This window comes from Aythya ferina, assembly GCF_964211825.1.
Source record: "Aythya ferina genome assembly, chromosome: 1".
In the NCBI taxonomy this organism is placed as follows: Eukaryota; Metazoa; Chordata; class Aves; order Anseriformes; family Anatidae; genus Aythya; species Aythya ferina.
In genome coordinates this window covers 70,553,339-70,571,759 of record NC_140296.1, presented here as the reverse complement: position 1 = coordinate 70,571,759, position 18,421 = coordinate 70,553,339, and the positions used below count along the sequence as shown (strand labels likewise).

General features: G+C 41.1%; 1 protein-coding gene across 2 annotated transcripts; it reads right to left on the bottom strand.

Annotated features, from left to right (window-relative positions):
- Nucleotides 1-428: 428 nt before the first annotated feature.
- NIPA2 (NIPA magnesium transporter 2) lies at nucleotides 429-11,039 on the bottom strand. 2 transcript variants are annotated; one of them, XM_084506207.1, is made up of 8 exons: nucleotides 10,895-11,039; nucleotides 10,519-10,600; nucleotides 5,309-5,369; nucleotides 4,721-4,943; nucleotides 3,407-3,463; nucleotides 2,843-2,933; nucleotides 2,342-2,502; nucleotides 429-1,414 (listed from the first exon to the last, which is right to left on the bottom strand). In XM_084506207.1, exons 4-8 carry the CDS (start codon nucleotides 4,857-4,859, stop codon nucleotides 777-779), a joined length of 1,086 nt encoding a protein of 361 aa, XP_084362333.1. In that variant the 5' UTR covers nucleotides 4,860-4,943; nucleotides 5,309-5,369; nucleotides 10,519-10,600; nucleotides 10,895-11,039; the 3' UTR covers nucleotides 429-776. The 2 variants fall into 2 exon arrangements, with proteins under 2 accessions (XP_084362333.1, XP_084362332.1); XM_084506206.1 differs by having other exon boundaries at nucleotides 10,519-10,604; nucleotides 10,895-11,033.
- Between the last annotated feature and the right edge of the window lie 7,382 nt (nucleotides 11,040-18,421).

Sequence of the window (18,421 nt, the reverse complement as noted above, 5' to 3'; positions counted from 1 at the left end):
TTTGCTCCTGGTAATAAATCATACTCCTTATCAGTAAGTACTAAAACCAAACAGCCTCGATGGAACCTTTCACAGAAAAGGCAAGAGCTGTTTCAGGTGCTACTAACTACTCTAATTTTTCCTCCTGCAGGAGGTGGCATGACAGCTGGTGCTAGTGCCTTACCTAGCCAAGCAAAGCAGAAGCTCCTGCCTTCCTGCTGCTGCCACCCAGTTACGCTGATGGGGTAAGGCTGCTGTGGTTGATGTAAAGCCTGCAAGTTTAACATAAAGCTTTAGTTCAGCAGTATTTTCAAAGGATTTACTCTTGCTTGGTTGTAGTTTTCCATTTCCTGCTTTAAAGCTGGAACAGCTCCAGTTTTAGTGCGCTTACAGCCACTCAGCATTCACTCAGGGCGTGAGTACAAAGGATTCAGTTTCGCTGCAATCTGTTTACCACCAATGCAGAAATAAAGCCATTTATTTTTGATAAAATTGTCATTAGTGCAATACATCTGAAAACAGAAGAGTGAAATGAAAGTATTTACACATAACTTAAGCAACAAACCCAACTGTGGTCTGAGGTCATTTTAGTATTTTTTAAAGTAAAAATAAGGCAAATTAAAACCCCTTCAGTGATTCTGATCCAAACTAATCAAACTTAAAAAAAAATACAGATTGTCTACACGTACCGTTAAGAAGAACATGAGGTTCCAGACAAGCTCAGACATTTCACAGCAGAAAAAAAAATAATCCAGAGTTACAGAATTGTTCTTTTCTTATTTACCACGTAGATATTTTCAGAAGGCTGACAGACTTCCATTTCTCCTGGCTGAGAGACTCTCAGTGGATTGCATTTCACCTACACAGGTAGAACTTTCTTCGTCATGATTCAAGCAGTCGTACGTGCTGAGCAAAGAACCATTTGCTGCTCTCTCATCCTTCCGCAAGGAGACGGGCAAATTCGCCAGGGTGAAATTAACATCTTTGAAGGCATGCAATAAAAAGATCCCCACAATGATAGTAAGGAAGCCACTGAAGGTGCCAATAATATCATCAGCCGCCATGTGCTGCCATTCCTTGAAAAGGATGGCGGAGCAAGTTAAAACGGATGTCGTAAAGATTACATAATAGATCGGAGTCACTATCGACGTGTTGAATATATCCAGAGCCCTGTTCAGATAGTTGATCTGCGTGCTCACACAGACAATAAGGCTTAGCAGCAGAATCCAAGACAAGGGATGTTTCAGCACTGGTTTCCCCGCAAAGAGTTCCTTGATAACGATGCCCAAACCTTTTACACAGGAAACTGATAACGCTCCAATCACAGAGCAAATTGTTATGTACACGAGAATGTTGGTCTGTCCATGGCGAGGTCCCACCACAAATATTAGAATTAAAGACACAATGACAACAAGTGTTGCAAAGACCACAAAACCTGTGTTTGAGGGGAAAAGAAACAACTCTTGTTATTGATATATACGATCAAAAGCGTCTTAGAGGTACCAAGAATACACGTTAACAAGGCGATTGGCTCAGCTTACACAGAAAAGATCAGGCTGCTTCTCACTCACTGCTCCTTCAACAGCAAAGTTAAACACTTTTAGAGTGACCTTGCTGAAATAATGAAATTTGGGCATATTACATTACCTTTACTGTTCTATCAGCATGATGACTACAGGATTAGATTGCTGTACTGCCTTACACACAGCCTCACAGAGGCACAAAGCTACTGGATCCAGGCTTGTGGCTGACTGCTTTTAAGGAAGTATGTGTTGGCAGGCTGCTGCATTCAGCAGATTTCCAACAATCAGGGCATTCCTTAAAATAATCTTTTTAGTCTCTGTGCTGGACACTTCCTCATGTTTAAAATGGGAATTGGCTCTGTAAGTACAGTATTTTGCAGAAGTGTATTTGTGTGTGCCCTGTCTTCCATGTAAGCATACAAGGCAGCCTGGAGGATTACACTTCTCAGCAGACATCTACCACCAAACCTTCTTTGTTTAAGGAGGGATCAAAATTGGGCTTACAGAGACTGACACACTTGAGTTAAAATTTGTAAAAGTTGTATTTATCCAGCTGTGCTGCTGCATTTCTTTAAACTGTTATCTCAGTGGTTCATATCAAAACGCTTTGTTCAAGGCCAAAGAAGTTCACTGGCATCATGCAAAGCACCCTATGGAATTCCATCACAGAACTCAAATCTCTGTTTTGACAAAATGAAGCAGACAGGCTGTCTTCCTGGAACTTGAAAAAAAAGCAGTAATAAAACTGTAACAAAGGAACGATGGGCTGCTTAGAGAAGAGCAAGCACACACATCTTTCTGCATTAGCTACTTGGAGATCAAGCCAGCGTTTGTCTTACCTGGATCACCTAATTTGTTGGACATTTCATGTAAAGTTTCTACTTCCTCCTCTTGTGGAGCATGAATGACCATCACAGTTGATCCAAGTATACTTAGCAAACACCCTATTTTTCCATGGAGATTAAGTTTTTCATTTAAAAAGAAGGATGATAGAATGGCACTAAGAAGAAAAAATACACACCAGCAAACATGGAATTAGTGATTTTAAAAAGATAAATATCTTCAATTGTGAATAAAAATACTACTCTGTTGCATATAGCATATTTTTCAAATGGAGGTGATAGCTTTTTGCAGACTGAGGTGCAGATCTCTAGAATCATTTTAGAACAGTCCTTTTACATTTGGAGAAACTTAGGAGTTACTCCCAATGTTTATAACCACCTTTCGTTCACAGTTAAGAACAAACCACAATTATTACTGCTTATCTCAGTGACTTATTTCTAAATAAATATTTAACTTCTACCTCTGAAATCACACTGCTTTCTGTTAGTGTTTCTTACCTTACAAGAACACTGAGAGCTCCTAGAGGAGTCACTAATGTAGCTGGTGCAAAAGCGTAGGCAGCAAAGTTAGCTACTTCGCCAGCTCCCACTGCAGAGTAGTAATAATAAGAAGAAAGAAAAAAAACAAAACAAAACAAAAAACAACACAAGTTAGGGTGTCTTATGCAATAAACCTGTGAATCAGTGCAAGTGTTCTTTCAGACACGAACATTCAGTACAGGAATAAAGGAAAAGTCTAATTCTGGTTCTCAGCTAACAGAAAAAAAAACTTGCATTACTATTTTATAGAGCAGAACAGACTGGAGGACTACAACAGATACTAAAATTGATTCAGCCAACTTAGAAGATGTGTTTTGTTTTGGAGTGGCTGTGTTGTGGCTCCCCAACCTGCTAACTTGAGTCATGAACTTTTGCATGGAGACCTCTGCAATACCAGGCTACAAAGCAAACATGTTACAGGGTACAATATAAATTAAGCCAGTTTCATGTTTACAGCCAGGAAGTCCAAAGTTTAAGCAATGAAAAGCTCCGAAGACACACACCATCTCAAAATGTACTTACTTGAAAGAAGTCCAGCCCACCACAGCCACTCCTTAAGGTATGCATGACCACCTTGTCCTGAAATTGAAAGAATGCTTGTTACTCCATGAAAACCATACTTCAGCAAACAGTATCGCTGCCAAAATAGTTTTCATAACTCATGCCCATAAAAACATGGGTGGCCTTCTGATATTTAGTCTTTATAGCTAAAAGTTATCTTCAAGCTCTGATGCGCAGATTCCTCCTGCAGCCCACTTTGAAAAGTACTTATTTCATTTCCTTCCTATTAAAAATGGCATGGATGACCATTTTGGCTTTACACTAAAAAACAGTTCTTTCAACTCATTGCAATGACACGAAAGACCAAATTATATATCTCTTGAGACATGCCTGGCTTAGGTAGTTGATTACACGTACAAGTATGTGAAGTGCAGTCACACTTCCCCTTTCCAACCCAGAAAGCATGAATCATGTATCTCACTCGAGATCAACCATCTTTTACAAGCAGACATGACAAGTGCTGAATTAAAACTACTCAGATTCAATCTTCTGGTTGCAGCACCCTTGGATCATTCATTCACATGCTCATTGCACACCCAAGCCAGTATTCTCTTACAGCTCTGACCTAGCAAAACAATCACTCATTGCCTTTGGAGGATAAATACAGAGCTAGAGCAAGAGGCTTTTAAGAGCTTGAAAACATTAAGTTGGGCTCCTCCCTGTCGTAGACAGAATTGCTACTTGATATTTCAAATATGAACCTCATTTACCAGAGTCAGCTATAAAAAAAAAATAAAAATCTAGTTAGTGCAAATCAGCATTTTACTGTTCCAATCAAGTACACTGGCCAAAGGATGAAAAAAATCAGTTCCCAAAATAGTAACAGCTATACTGAAAGCTATTTAATATTATTAAATGCAGTTCAACCAAATAAAGCCGGAAATACATACAACAGTCCACTAAATTGGCATTTTGTGCACTGGTACTATATATTAATCCATAATTAAAACTGAACACTGTTCAGAATCTTCCTGGCTGAAAAGCCAAACACTTTCAGCAGCTCTAAATAACAGACTACAGCACAGGGCATCACCATATGTGACTCTGAGATGCAAAGGGTAGCTCAGTAAGCATCCCCACAGGGCAATCGCTATATGCAAACTGCGTAGTATGCATCACACACTGAGTTAGGTGTATCTGACACCGGAGGGAGAAAAACAAAACACCAGATACATGTTTTAGGTTTCCTGTATCTGAGTCAGAACAAAATCTTAAGTTTAGTAATCTTCTTTGGAGCGGTAAAACTTAAAAGTCAAGTTTCTGAAACGTATTTACCTGCTCTCATGGAGCCTTTCCTAGCTAATCGGAGCAGCCCTTTCTTTTTCAGGATGAAGCTTCCTCCAATGAAGATGCTGGAGCTCATAGCCAACGCCAGACCAATACAGAAGTCATATTTCCCACGGGTTTGGCTCATCTCGTAAACTACGAGTGACTGTCACATTGATCAAGGAACAGCACAACTCCTGTTACTCAACACGAGATGATGCAACACTGAAACCTGAGCAGAACAAACACATTGATTAAACTGGGAGAAATATAAATGCGCAGAAAAATCCTCAACAGCTGGCTCGTCCTGTGAATGGTCTATGGGAAAAAAAATTAAAGAAGGAAAATAAAAGGAAGAAAAAGGAAACCCCTGAAGCATGCGTAAGCTTACATCACAGATGAGTGACTAAAAAGTCTGAATGCATATGAGGGCATCGGACCCAGAACACGAAAACTGAAATCCCAAACAAGAAAATTCTCTGAAAAAAATAATTAAGGTAAACTGTAAGATGTGCAATTTATTTTTCTTTTCCTTAAGTACACGGATCATGTCCAGCACACCACCTAACTGATGATACTGCTCAAGTAATTACTTACATCAAAATCAGTTTGTAAGAGAGTTCGAGAACAGCCACAGCATCTCTTCCACAGAAACTCCCTAGAAAAGTGAAAGAACAGAACTGCTTAATCAGACCGTAACTTGTCTAACACGAACAAACTTGAATGAACGCACACGCACTGATCCTCTAACAAACAGGCAATCTGGAACAAGAGAAGGCAGCCATTTGTTGATGCACTGTACAAAGAGTTTACCACACGCGTATGAAATATTTTTCCAGCTCACCTATGGTACCAAGTATGAGTTTACTGTTGAAAAGCATTCAGCCAGCTCCCCATGCTCAAAATTTAGTCATGCAAGACCTCCAAGTACAGCTTGGCAGGAGAAACTAACTTTCAGACTAGAGATCAAGATTTTACTCAACCTCTACCTAAAAATAAAGCTTTATTTCAGTGCAGTACATAACAAGAGGTAAGATGTAGTGGGGATATCCTGGCCTCCATATAATACATAAGATTTCAAATATCTCTATAAATCATTTTAAAACTGAAAACAAAACAAATAAAGTACTTTCAAGGTGATTAACCTCTCTATACTGAGGCAAATGGAAATTATCTTTAGGCTTTGATTTTAAGATAACAGCTAATTATGACTGTACAGAGAACTAGTCTGAAGGAAGAAAACACCCAGAGATAAGAGTTTTATTTCCTGGGAGCACCTACCACAGATGTGCTCGGAAGAGCATTTATTTCCCTAAGCAACCATTTTCCAGCTATTCAGAAGCACGGTGCGTGATGCAAGCCGTATCACCAAGCTTTTGATTTCGAAGGCAAAGGGGGCAAAGAACAGGAGGCAGGAAAGCAACTCCAGGGGAGGAGCACACCGCCAGTGTTAACACGCTGCAGCACCAGGACATACCAGGGCAAGCCTAGCACTCGATAAAGGCATATTCCAGCCTGCCACTCAAGCTCACAGCTCCCATTCCTGTGCTTGTTTCTTCACAAACCTTTCTTCCAATGCTGCCTTTCCCTCTATGTTCCTGCTGCCAACTTGGATTAATGCACTGCACCCCTAGGGAAGCCCAGCAGAGAGCCACAGGTAGGTTCACATTAACCCTGAACACAGATCCTCTGATTTGCATCCCGTTAGGCTACAAAGAAGCGCAGGAAAGCAGTCCCATTTCATAAGAGCTCAACGTGGCACTAATTCAAAACACTGTAAGATCTGCTGTTCAAAACTCTCAAGCCCTCTTTGATTATCCTTACGTAAGTATCTTAGTTTGTAAAGTAGTATCTTATTTAAAAAAAAAAAAAAAAAAAGCAGTGAAGGTCTGTTTTCAGCTTCTAATGACTTAAAAATGACTTAAAAAAAAAAAAAAACTGAAGTGGATTCTTGCATGATACAAAGCCAGCCACCAAACAAAACCACAGGGGACAAGTGACTAGCGTGAGACAGAGCGGAAGAAGTCACCTCCTAACTGCATCAAGTACTTCTCTGGTTTTTAATTCAAAGCCAGACTTCCAGTCCCCTGAAGAACAAAGGCACCTTTAATGCAAGGAAGAGGCACCTGGAGATGTTTGTGACCATCCTACCGGCCCTTCTGGCGGTCCCAAGTCACGCAGCTGGTCACCAAGCTCTTCAGCAGCAGCTGATGCGCCGCGTGGTGCTGGTGCAGCACCAGCTTGCGGGCGGGCACCTCTCCTGCAGAGCTTTCCTCTCTGCCAAAGTGCTTCCAGCAGTCGCTGCTCCAGCTGTGTCACTAACGAGAGCACTTCTACTAGGGGAGCTTGTTATTAAAACTGGACTCAAACTGGCAAAAACACCTTTTTTTTTTTTTTTTCTTCTTCTTCCAGCTTGCAGTGTAACCTACACAAAAACTTTTCTGACAGAGGTGAAGAGCATTAGTCAGTCCCATCCTGCCACCCACTGCGTCTCAGAGACCAGGGAGGAGGCACATGCTGTTTTTCTTTGGAGTAGAAAAATATGATTGCAGACAATTGAGAAAAACTCATGGCAGTTTTCTGATTTTAGACTTAAAAACGCCCTAAGGATGCTATATGTCAAAACTATGAATGCTACTTTCCCTCAAGTCCTAAATACATTAAAAGCATTTTGATTCCCCATCAAGTGCTCTGTTAACCTCCTAAATGATTCTGATCTTGACTACTTCTTTACATAGGTTAGTGCTAGCTTTTCTTTCTAGGCTGAGCTGTCCTCACAGACGTGGCCAGCCTGATCCCTGGTCGGACAGGACGGCCATGCTTCCCTTTGCAGCTTATAGGGATGTCCACAGCCGTGGTGAGCCCGGCTTGCCTCTGAAGAGATGGGTTCGTGTGTAGCAGGGCAGAGTCAAAGCGACAGCAGGCGCAGGAGAGCTCTCGTTTCAGGCAGCCTGTAGCTGAATCCTAACCCCGAGTCTCAGGAGAAGAAGAGGACCTAAGGGGACCTAAGAGGACCTGATGTTCATGAACATCATCTAGCAAAGCTCTCTATTATCTTTGGAAATATGAACAGAATGAAATAAAGTGAAAGAAAGGAGCATCTGCCTGTGGATCATCTAACATCAAGAGCCCTACCTCTCAGAGCACAACAGTACAATGACAAACAGCACGAGGAGCCTACCGAGTTTGAGGGTTAGTGGGCAAGGAGAAAAGGCTTTCCGAAAAACTGGTGGGACGTAAGTAGCTCCAGATTAACCACAAAGTCCATTTGCTTAATTTCTGATGTAACTGGGGAGTATCGTAAATGGCAAATAAAGCTGCTGACAAGACACAGAGTCCCTGGTCTAAAACACACAAATATTTTAATTCCTCTTCGCTCAAAAGTCCTTTGCTCCCCAAAGTAGCGCACACACACACAGTGCTCAGAAGATGTTAAATATTTACTGTAACAAATCAATTCTCTAAATGTTCAGAAACACTAACAGTAACACTGTGAGATGAAATAGTATTTTCCATTTAAAAGCAGATACGCTCAAGCTATGGGGGAATTATCAGCCAAAGACAATTAATTATCACCTCTAATAGCTGTACATTGTATGAAAGCAGTAATTACTGTCAGCAAAAGTGAACAGGGTGGATTTCAGAAACTTTGCCTACTTGGCCACCAGCCCTCAGGAGTTGAGGAAACAATCTAAACGTAAGACAAAATACCTAATTGCAAGAACTCTGGGTTTACTCTCTAAAAGCTGAGTAATTTTAACAGTGCATGGGCTCGTGTCACCGCCAGCCCTTCCCTGCCCCGTGCCATTAATTACTCTGTCGTTTGGGCAGATCACTACCACCAACCAGCACAAGGTTCAGGTATGACTCACACGGAAGCATTTTAAAATAAAGGTCTGTTTTGACAAGACATCGGCAATGGTTACGCCAGCTCCAGCCACCCTGAGCCTTCTGAACTGTTCTGCGGTATTTTATTTTCAATTTCACTGATCTGTAAGAGCTGCATGAGAAGTTTTGTGTTTCTAGTATTGAAATAATGCACCTACATCTGTGAGTCTTTCCACGGAAGAGAAGTTGGTTCAATCACAAAAAGCTCTTAACAAATACACATTGACTATTACGTGTTTCCTCCTTCCTTTCCAGAGACATAAATCCACAGGAAACAGAAACACTCCCTAACGACATAAATGTTCAACAATGAGCCTTCCAAAGGCTCGTTACACGTACCAATTTTGTCCCAAAATCCAGACGCATTTGCTTTTTAAATATTTCAAATTTGAGGTTCCAAAGATGTAAGTTCAAAAGAGTATTAACTGGCATTTTAAGAATTCAGCTAAAAAAATTACGTCCACAGTTTCACGCTCATCTCATTTTCACGCATGACACACAAGAGCGGACGTTGTCTCACCTATGCTTTAAAAACGCAGAATCGCTGTTTAAAAAACTTGAATAACAGAGTAGCATTGTTATCTTCCCTACATATGTCTGATCTGAAGCCTCAGTTATTCCATCCCTTTGCTTTTCATTTCGCTAATCAAAGAAATTAACTTGCAATCTAAGATATTCCTTTGAAAGCAACATGCTGAATTTGAGCTGAAATACTATCCTAGTCCTTTCAGTTCAGTAAGTTAGGTGCTAAAGCACCTTTATTACAAAAAAGTGATATGAAATTTTAATTATTGGCTTTGGTATATTAAGTTTTTGATAGGATGTTCATATACAGAACTCCTACGGTGGAAAGAAGTACGAAAACCGATATTCTTAGCAAGATTACTTAAGTCCACAAATACAGCTAACTCTTTAATTCGAGTCTTTTCTCAGTCATGTTCTGTTCACTCATGAACATCTCCCTGACACACAGGGCGAGAGAACACAGGAAGGACAAGCATAACATCCCATTAAGACAAAACAGCTGCTGGTTGAAATGTTAGCCACGTACATCTTTAAAAGGCCAAGATGCACCTACACATCCAGAACCCAGAGATGCTCCAGCAGTTATTTAGGACTTGCATGGCAAGTCTAACCCCAGTAAAGTTTTCCAGCTTTGTCAACAAAGATAAATGAGCGTTCAATCTGATGCACGTTGCTTATGTATCACATAGACCAGGCAGTACGTTGTGTCATAATATTTGGTGTTTACAAAATGTGATACACATGTATATATACAGCATAATGTTAGAGGCACCAGGGCAAGTACTCCAAGCAAAAGACATTAACAGGTTCAAAGTCACACGTTTTTAAAGATTTTAAACAGCAGGGCGACTTACTCCTTCACACCAGATTTCTATTAATAAAGGAAAACCAGCGAGCATTCGATTTTAAGGTACTGGGAAAAAACAACAAAAGATTCCACACCTAAACTTCCTGCACATCTTACTCTTTGTATTTGTACTTACTCCCTTCTATAAAAAGAATGATCATAAATTAGAAGATTTTAACATAAAATTTGAAAAGTATGTTCACTAAAACAGTTCATTCATTCACTGAATGTAACTACAGAGGGTGCTTTGTAGCCAATACTCTCTGTACTGACTGCGTTTCCCAGAAGCCCATCAAAACAGACTTAAAATTAGGAGTCACTGATATGACTTGCCTCACCCTGGCTGTACCCATTGCACTGCTCCCATTCTCTGTAGGCTGAGTAACCAGCAGAAGCTCACTGAGGTCCCGCCTCTAGCACTTGAGACGGGCAGTTTCGAATAGAGAAAGAAACAGCAAGTCCACGCCAGATCTGTTCTTCAGGCACCCCTTTTCCCTTGGCGTGCCCAAGGAGCACGCAACCTGCTTTCCACCTGCCAGGATTTTACCTTGCGAAGACCGACGAGCTTTGACGAGAGCAGAACCCGGGCTGACGGGAACTTGCGCGACAGCTTCCTACCAGCGAACCTGCTACCTTTCCAGGAAGAAAACGTGTAACATATATAAATAAATAAAAATAAATAAATAAATAAATAAATAAGTATATATATGTCCAGGCCCCAGAGCACAGCGCCGCGGGCAGCCCCAGCCCCGGCCCCGCTCCCCGCGCCCCACCTGGGCGCTGCCCCCTGCCCGTGGGGGCGGGGCCTGATGGGGAGTGAGCGTGGCCTATCACAAGCCCCGCCCCCCGTCACCAGCACCCCCGCGAGGCCCCGCCCCCTCGCCTCACCGCTCCCCCCCGTTACCCCTCCCCCCCCCCGTTACCTGCCGCCGCCCCTCACACCCCCGCCGGGAGGGGCCCTGCGGCCGCCGCCGCTCGCGGACGCCGAGAAGGAGGAGGAGGAGGAGGAGGCGGAGGGGGAGGCCGGAGCGGGCGGAGGGAGGGGCCAGCGGCCGCGCGCTGCTCCGCCATGAGGGGAGGGGAGCGGGGAACCGGCGGCGAGGCGGGGCGGGACGGGACGGGTCGGGCCGTGAGGTGATGGCGGGCGCCGGCCCCGGCCCCGGCCGCCCCCTCCCCGCTGGTCCCGGCAGCGCCCGCCGGAAGGGGCGCGGCCGCCTCGCTCTGGGCCCCCGCCGCTCGTCACGTGACCCCCCGCCCCTCAGGGCGGGCGGGGAGCGGCCCTCCCTCTGACGTCACCGCCGGCGGCCGTTGACGGCCCCGCCCTCCCTGCCCGTCCCTTCAGGGGAATGGAGGCTGCCGCCTGGCGCGGGGATGGGTAGGAGTTCCTAGTGAAATGGGTGCTTTAACCCGGTTTTGCCTTATACTAGGGTCAGCTTCATCTGAAAATTATATTTTCTCTGGTGCATTTAGGCATTGGAACAGGCTGCCTAGGGAAGTGGTGGAGTCACCACCCCTGGAAGTCTTTAAAAGACGTTTAGATGTAGAGCTTAGGGATATGGTTTAGTGGGGACTGTTAGTGTTAGGTCAGAGGTTGGACTCGATGATCTTGAGGTCTCTTCCAACCTAGAAATTCTGTGAAATTCTGTGAAATTGCAGCACAGCCACGCGTCGTTCATCAGTTTCTTACCCCAAGCACTCCTAAACATACGTGTTACCCGCGCCTTAAATAAAATAAACAAATAAAGTCTTACAACCCATTCACAGTAATAAAAAAACGACATTGTACAGACTTTGTTAAACAGTACAATTTATTAATCCTTTTAATTCAGGTCGCACACTCCTAACGCACTGTTTACAACCAAATACACTTTAATGCCATATAACTGACGCATGTATCTACGTGAGCATTTCTCAGCCTGTAGTGAAGACTGGAACAGTTGTAACAAAGGGCAAGTTCAGGCTCACAGGGCCCTTCAGCTCCTTCAACAATATCCAAATACACTTTCCAAAACTGAACATTATTCCAGACAACTCCAAAATGTGGTAGCTCCACGTGGGAGATGCAACTTCACCTTTTCAAATAGGTCTAACCTGTTTTATCGCATCCCCTGCTGACTACAGTTTCTACTTTTATCTCTTCTTTCTCAGGATTTGTGTTTACCTTATCAGAAACCACACAAGCTGCTTCTTACATTTTGTGAAAAGGAAGTAACAAAGGCAGAGAAGCAATCTTGGCTTTCCCTCACAGGAAACCCATAACAAAACTATTCCTCTTCACATTGCTGGTTGTATTCTTACTCCTCAGCTGAATCAAAATGGCCCCTCACTCTGTCACAGTAAATCCTTGCAGTTTTCAAGCCACTGAAGTGAATTAATCAATTTCAGGCCTACTTCATTCCCTAAGGCAACATTCTCCAGTTTGAAGCTAGCCTAGTGATCACTACAATAACTTTGCACACGTCAAGCAGTTTTTATGAATGTATACATATATATAATACACATACGCTAAGCAATACACAGATGTCAGCTAAGTAACACACAGTAGGAGGCTGGGTTTTCTGTGTTTTACAAGAGACAAACTGTGAAGTCTTTGAGAAAGGTCAACAGCTGATTAATCTCTTCCCCATGCTTTCAGATCAACATACTGTTACCTGTTCACACAAAATACAACATGTTTAAGTGCTCTCAGTTCATCACAAACCATTACATCCTTATTTCGCAGCCAGGGGTTGTGCTCGCTAACAGAAAATAATCACAGCATCTCTGAATAAGTTACAAGAGCATGATGTACCAGGCATGTTTTCAGAGGATCTGGTAAGAACTCTGAAAAGAAGAACAATGGTAAATTAAGCACAATCCAGCTTGGTGCTCAGTGAATTTCAGAGGAGAGGTCTGTTAGTCTAGGTAATTCTGCAAGACTATGGACAAAACTTTTCAGGGCTCAGCATCTACTGCCTATAAAAACATTCCTCAAGGTTTAAGAGGGACAAAGAGCAAACCTGCCACCCTTGGGAAACATTAACAGGTTAGCAGTTATTCTGCTTTGTGTTGCATACTTCTTGACTCTTGTGCAATGATCTCCAACTCCATACATACTGTGAAAGGATCATGATAAAAGCTATCTACCCAAAGCTGCTATCTGGTACACAGTCCCTTGGCAGAATACCACCAGCTGGCAGAGGTTTTAAAGCATCCCACCAGGGTGCTAAATTCAGTGATGTCTGTACATGGCAGAGAATTGATTAGGAAATCAGGCAGCTGGAGCGTGGTCTCTCGTGGCCGTGTCCCTGCTGCATTTAACAGAGACAGCTGAGCAGAACAAAGGATCCGTGCCTGCGAGTGTATTCATACAACAGTTGCACTGCCAGATGCAACTTCAGGGACTTTGCTTAAGAAATAAGATCTCAAAAGAAAGCTCAGAAAAACAAATCAACAGCACTTTTTCTCCCCACTTTTTGGTTAAAAAAGAAGAAAAAAAAGGCACTTCCCACATGAGCTTTGGGGGTGAGATATGTATGCTCAGGACTGGTTATGTCACAGACTTCAGTAGTTAACAGTGGTATAGGTGGCTTTTACCAGAATGATGCTTTGAAAGCTCTAACTGCAGAGATATACAATAAGAGAACAACAGAGCTGAATTTTATTGGGACAAAAAAAAATAAATCCCAAAATACATACTCCTTGTCTATTTAAAAAACTGAAAAGAAAAAATAAAACCAGAGATGCTGCATATAGAAAAGAAAGATTCTCTAGTTTTCTGGTCTTCCTATCTTGGTATACAGCACATTAACATCATCAACGCCTTCAAAAATAAAATTTCCAACACATATTTTGTACAGAATCCACGACAATGTTTTCTACTGCGCACAATGTTTTATATTGGAAAGGAGCTACTTTGCTTGTTTTAAATTAACATTGAAATTTGACCAGCAATAATGCACCCCTTAAAACACATCACAAAGACTGAAAGAGCTCTTAATCAAAATCCTGCCATTTGAAGAAAAACTGCATGCCTGAAAATTGTGCTTACGTGCCAGTACCTGAGGAGCTAGGAATCTCGGATGAAGGGTTAGATGGTTGGGCTCCACAATTTTCCTTTCCTTCTGTAGAAAGCTCTTGTTAACAGTAAATGAGACTGGTGACCCAGGCTTCCTTAAGACACAGAATTTCAGAACACTTTGGGTTGGAAGGGACCATAAAGATCATGTAGTTCCAACACAGTTTGAAATGACTCAGGTCCCAACAAGCATTTCTGCCAGAGAAGCCTTTATTTATCTCATGAGCAAACTTCAGTGTAATTAAGGCCTTAAGACTGCAGGTTTTTTTTGGCAGATGTCACCATATGGTGACTGAGCCCTTCATGTGGTAATTGATCTGTACACAGGAAAGATGCTTCTACCACCAGTAAAAGCAAGACCAGTATTGTAGAAAAAGGTAAAGGAAAATAGTTTGGGTGTATGAATTGGGATTAGGCTGCACAGCAGCTAGATGCGTAGGAAAATATTTTTTTCCCCCTGTGTAATAAAGAGCAGGAGTCACAAAACAAGTGTTGAGCTAGAAATAAATCATTTATTTTAAAACATTACAGGTTAATAAATAGATTAGTTTTCAGAAAACTTAATAAATAGCCTTTAATAATTTACACAAGGCAAATACAACATGCCTATAACTATTTTTTAAAAAGCAAAGAAGTAAGCTTGACTTGTAAGCCATTAACAAAGATATATATACATTGTTCAGAAGCTAGTAAAATAAACCATTTTTATGTAATCTGTAGTGACTATATTGCAATAGCATCGAAGCAACCCAACCTGACACTGTGTATTTGCTGCCATCCACCTTTGCCCCCACATCCCATCAGAACTATTTTTTACATTCCAAGAAAAGAGAAAGTGGTAAAAAAAAAATAAAAAAATCCACAGTTAAAAAAGAATTACCTTAAAAAAATACCCCCTTTGTGGAACATTTTCTACTCTCTAGAGCAACCATCTGGGAAAATAAAAGCAACAAAAATAAACACAGAAAACTTATTTGCAGCTTTTAAAAAAGATTTCTTAATCTGTAACTTTGTAATCATTTCAACATTGCTGTCTGAAACACTTGGGCACTAGTAATAACTTTTGACTTCATTGCTGCCTAACATAGTACACTAAAACCCCGCATCACTTAAGCCCATATTCAGCAGCACCAAAGAATTATTACAAAGATTAATCTCTGTAAAGAAAAGATATCAGGTAATAGATAAATTATTGATAATATTTGATTTAACAGTAAAACTTCACAGCTGTTACATCATCACAAGACAACTGAGGAAGATCTGTAGAGTCCTTAATGTTTTGTATTTAAGGTAAGATGGGTATAATGTGCAAAGCCCCATTTTAAGCACCCCATACTTAATAACCCGAGATCCTTCTTCAAATACAAACCCTCTATCTTTTTTTAAATAAAAAGCAAAGCTAAACCTCACAGATTCTAGTATTTCAACAAACAAAATCCAGTGTTTTCATTTTCCAGTGCCAGTTACTTCAGAAAAATACCTATGTTAAATATAAACCAAGGTTATTAGTAGGAAGCCTCACTTGTCAAACTGTGTGATATGACAGGTTCTCGTTCATGTTAGTTTCAGCTCACTAATAAATAGGCTCTATTTACACATACAGTGTCCCGGAAAGTCAATACAGCAAATAACTTTCTTTAAAGATTTTTCTTTTTTTTTTTTTTTTTTTTTTTTACATAAGTACGTAAGGTAGCAAATTTTTTTTTTGGTTGTATCAAAAAGGTTTCTATTCTCCTACTGAACATTTGAGGGATTTTTGTGTTTGACACCTAATAAAGATCAGGAGCGACACGTGTAAATCCTCCATATACTGAAGGTATAATGGTCAAAGAGCTGTCTTCATATAACTGTTTGGTAAGCACGATAGAAGCCAGACATACGGAGTGAAACGTCTTTCATATGGATTTGAATTGAATTCAAAATGCACCCCACCCCTGTCATCAGTCTGCTTTATGGTATGTGCAGCCTCCGTCACTTCTACATCGGCATCAGCACACAAATCATCTGGCTTGTAGCTATCAGCACACGTAATGCAAAGAGAAGGTGGGCAGACCCATGAGGGACACCAAAGCTCAGGAGACAACTATGCACATTTGCTCCCTGAGATGACAGAACTCAGATATCTTATTCAAAGTCACTCGTAAAGGGGTGGAAAAGAGGGAACAGCTAAAATTCAGCTTCAGCAGTGCCTCCTCTTGAGTCAGAAAAGCAACGGGAAAAGACTAAAAGAGGTAGGACACTTAAAATGAGGAGGGCGTGGGATAGAAGGAAGAAGAACCATACCAACAGTGACAAAATAAAATGCTAATGCACTTCTCAGTGAGAATTGAACCAGATCCAGGTACAGCAGAACTCAGAAGAACGCTGTTAGATACTGAACAAAGTAGCAAAAAATAAAGGCTTCCGTTATTTAGCATTCATGATGTGAAAGGCTGCAGATATAAAGATGTGCAAGGCCACAAGAATCTCTTTCACCTTATGTGCTGGCTTTTGACATCTGTTTTAAAGAAGGTTAACGAGACATTTCTAGAAAGCTCATCACAGATGAGGAGCAGCTGGGGAGAAGACACCTATGCAGACCTTTATCAGCTATAAGAATGGCCAGAGGACCACAGAACACGGCTGCTACTTAATTCTTACTCTGCATAGAGGGTGTTCATCAAGTAAACTTGTTTGTGTGGTGCAGAAAATGGCAAGGTTTAGACAGGGCAGTCAAGTTTTTTTGATATAATATTTCCTAATGATTTGCATATGCACCTAACATTCTAGGATAGGCACTTTCTAAATAAATAGGAGTAAACTTTAAAACAAAACACACAAATATGGCCAGAGGTCTGAGAACACAAATGTTTTCACTTTAACCTAAAGAGAGATTTTCACAGAACTGTTCAGAGACCAAATGCTAGGTATAAAACCAACATGCAACTCATGAACTCTGAATGCGGATTTTGAAAAGACAATTTGACTGCTTCAGAAAACAGCTAACATGGTTTTAAAAATGTAGGTCACTACAGGTCTCATAACTTATGTACAATTCAGGCTTCAATAAAAAAAAGGAACTAGTATGACAAAACATACCTGTCTGCTGATAACCAATATACCATCTTCCAACCAATAAAGGGCAGGGTTTAGTATTAACCATCTTTCATAGTCCAATTCCCCTCATTTACAATCCTGAAACTGTCTAGAAATCATACATAGTATCTGCAAATCCACAGGGATGGCCCCTTCTCTACTAGCGCTATTTTACTCCACCAAGACACCTGGCTTCTGTGCCAGTCTATAGTAACATATGTTTCTGCTAGTTCAGACTCAGAGTCAATTCAGAATCACTCCCACACAGTTTGGGGTTGTAATACTGGCTTCCAAATAACGTCCTGGGGCTCTTATTCCCTCACAATATTCCCTTCAGAATAGTAAGTCTTTGAGAGTAAGTCCTCATGTTTATTGCTGCCATCAGAAGGGCTTTTAACATTTCTCTGAAATTAAAACAGAGGCTGAGTTTTAAAGTAGCATTAATTCAGGTCAAAAAAACACATCATGAAAGTAGATGCTATCACTCCCCATTAATCAACATCTGCATTACGCTCAGCCAGCCACAAAGCTAGGTTCGTGATTTCTTGATAAGGTGTCATGAACTTTCTCAAACAGTCTCATAATCACTTTGTGTGTTTGTTTGCTTGTTCAAGAGACATCCTGACATAGAGGTGTTGACTTCAACTGTACACTTTCCATTTTTGTTCTTAAAATGGTAACACTTGTTACTTTTCAGGCTCACCTTACAATTTTTTGACTTTGTTTTAACTAACAAATATAAAAACAACATGAAAGTTAGCTATTTTTTGAAATACCAATATTCTTTAAAAGGTTTAAACTAAACAGTTCAGAATCTTTCCAATCACAGCTTAACCTATTTTATACTACCTGTCAAAATATTATTGCTGAACTATTCACACAGGTCTGTAAGTCAGCAGCTCTGATTCTATGTTCCTGTTGTTTTTCTGAAACCCAGCTCTCTGAATGCCTATGCTTTTTCAGCCTTTGACCTCCTTTTCCCACGTTATAAGAGGATGAGGCCATCTTTTCTTCTTCTGAGCTCTGAGAAATCTCATTCTCTTTTGTCTTCTACACGTTTATTTTGTTTTTTTTTTTGCTGCTTATTAACTACTTCATAAAATGGTTTCCTATCTAGTCACTGAACCAGAATCAAGGTATGTTGGTCATCTTTGAATGGCCCTCTTGTAGGTTACCTCTTCCCATTATGACTACGTTGTTTTTTCTTGTTTTTGTTTTTTTTTTTTAAGAAGCTGTCAAGGCATCTTAGAGTTTCAATTCAATTCTGCCAAAAATACATGGCTCCTTCTGAATGCTTCACATGCTTAGAATTTGAATA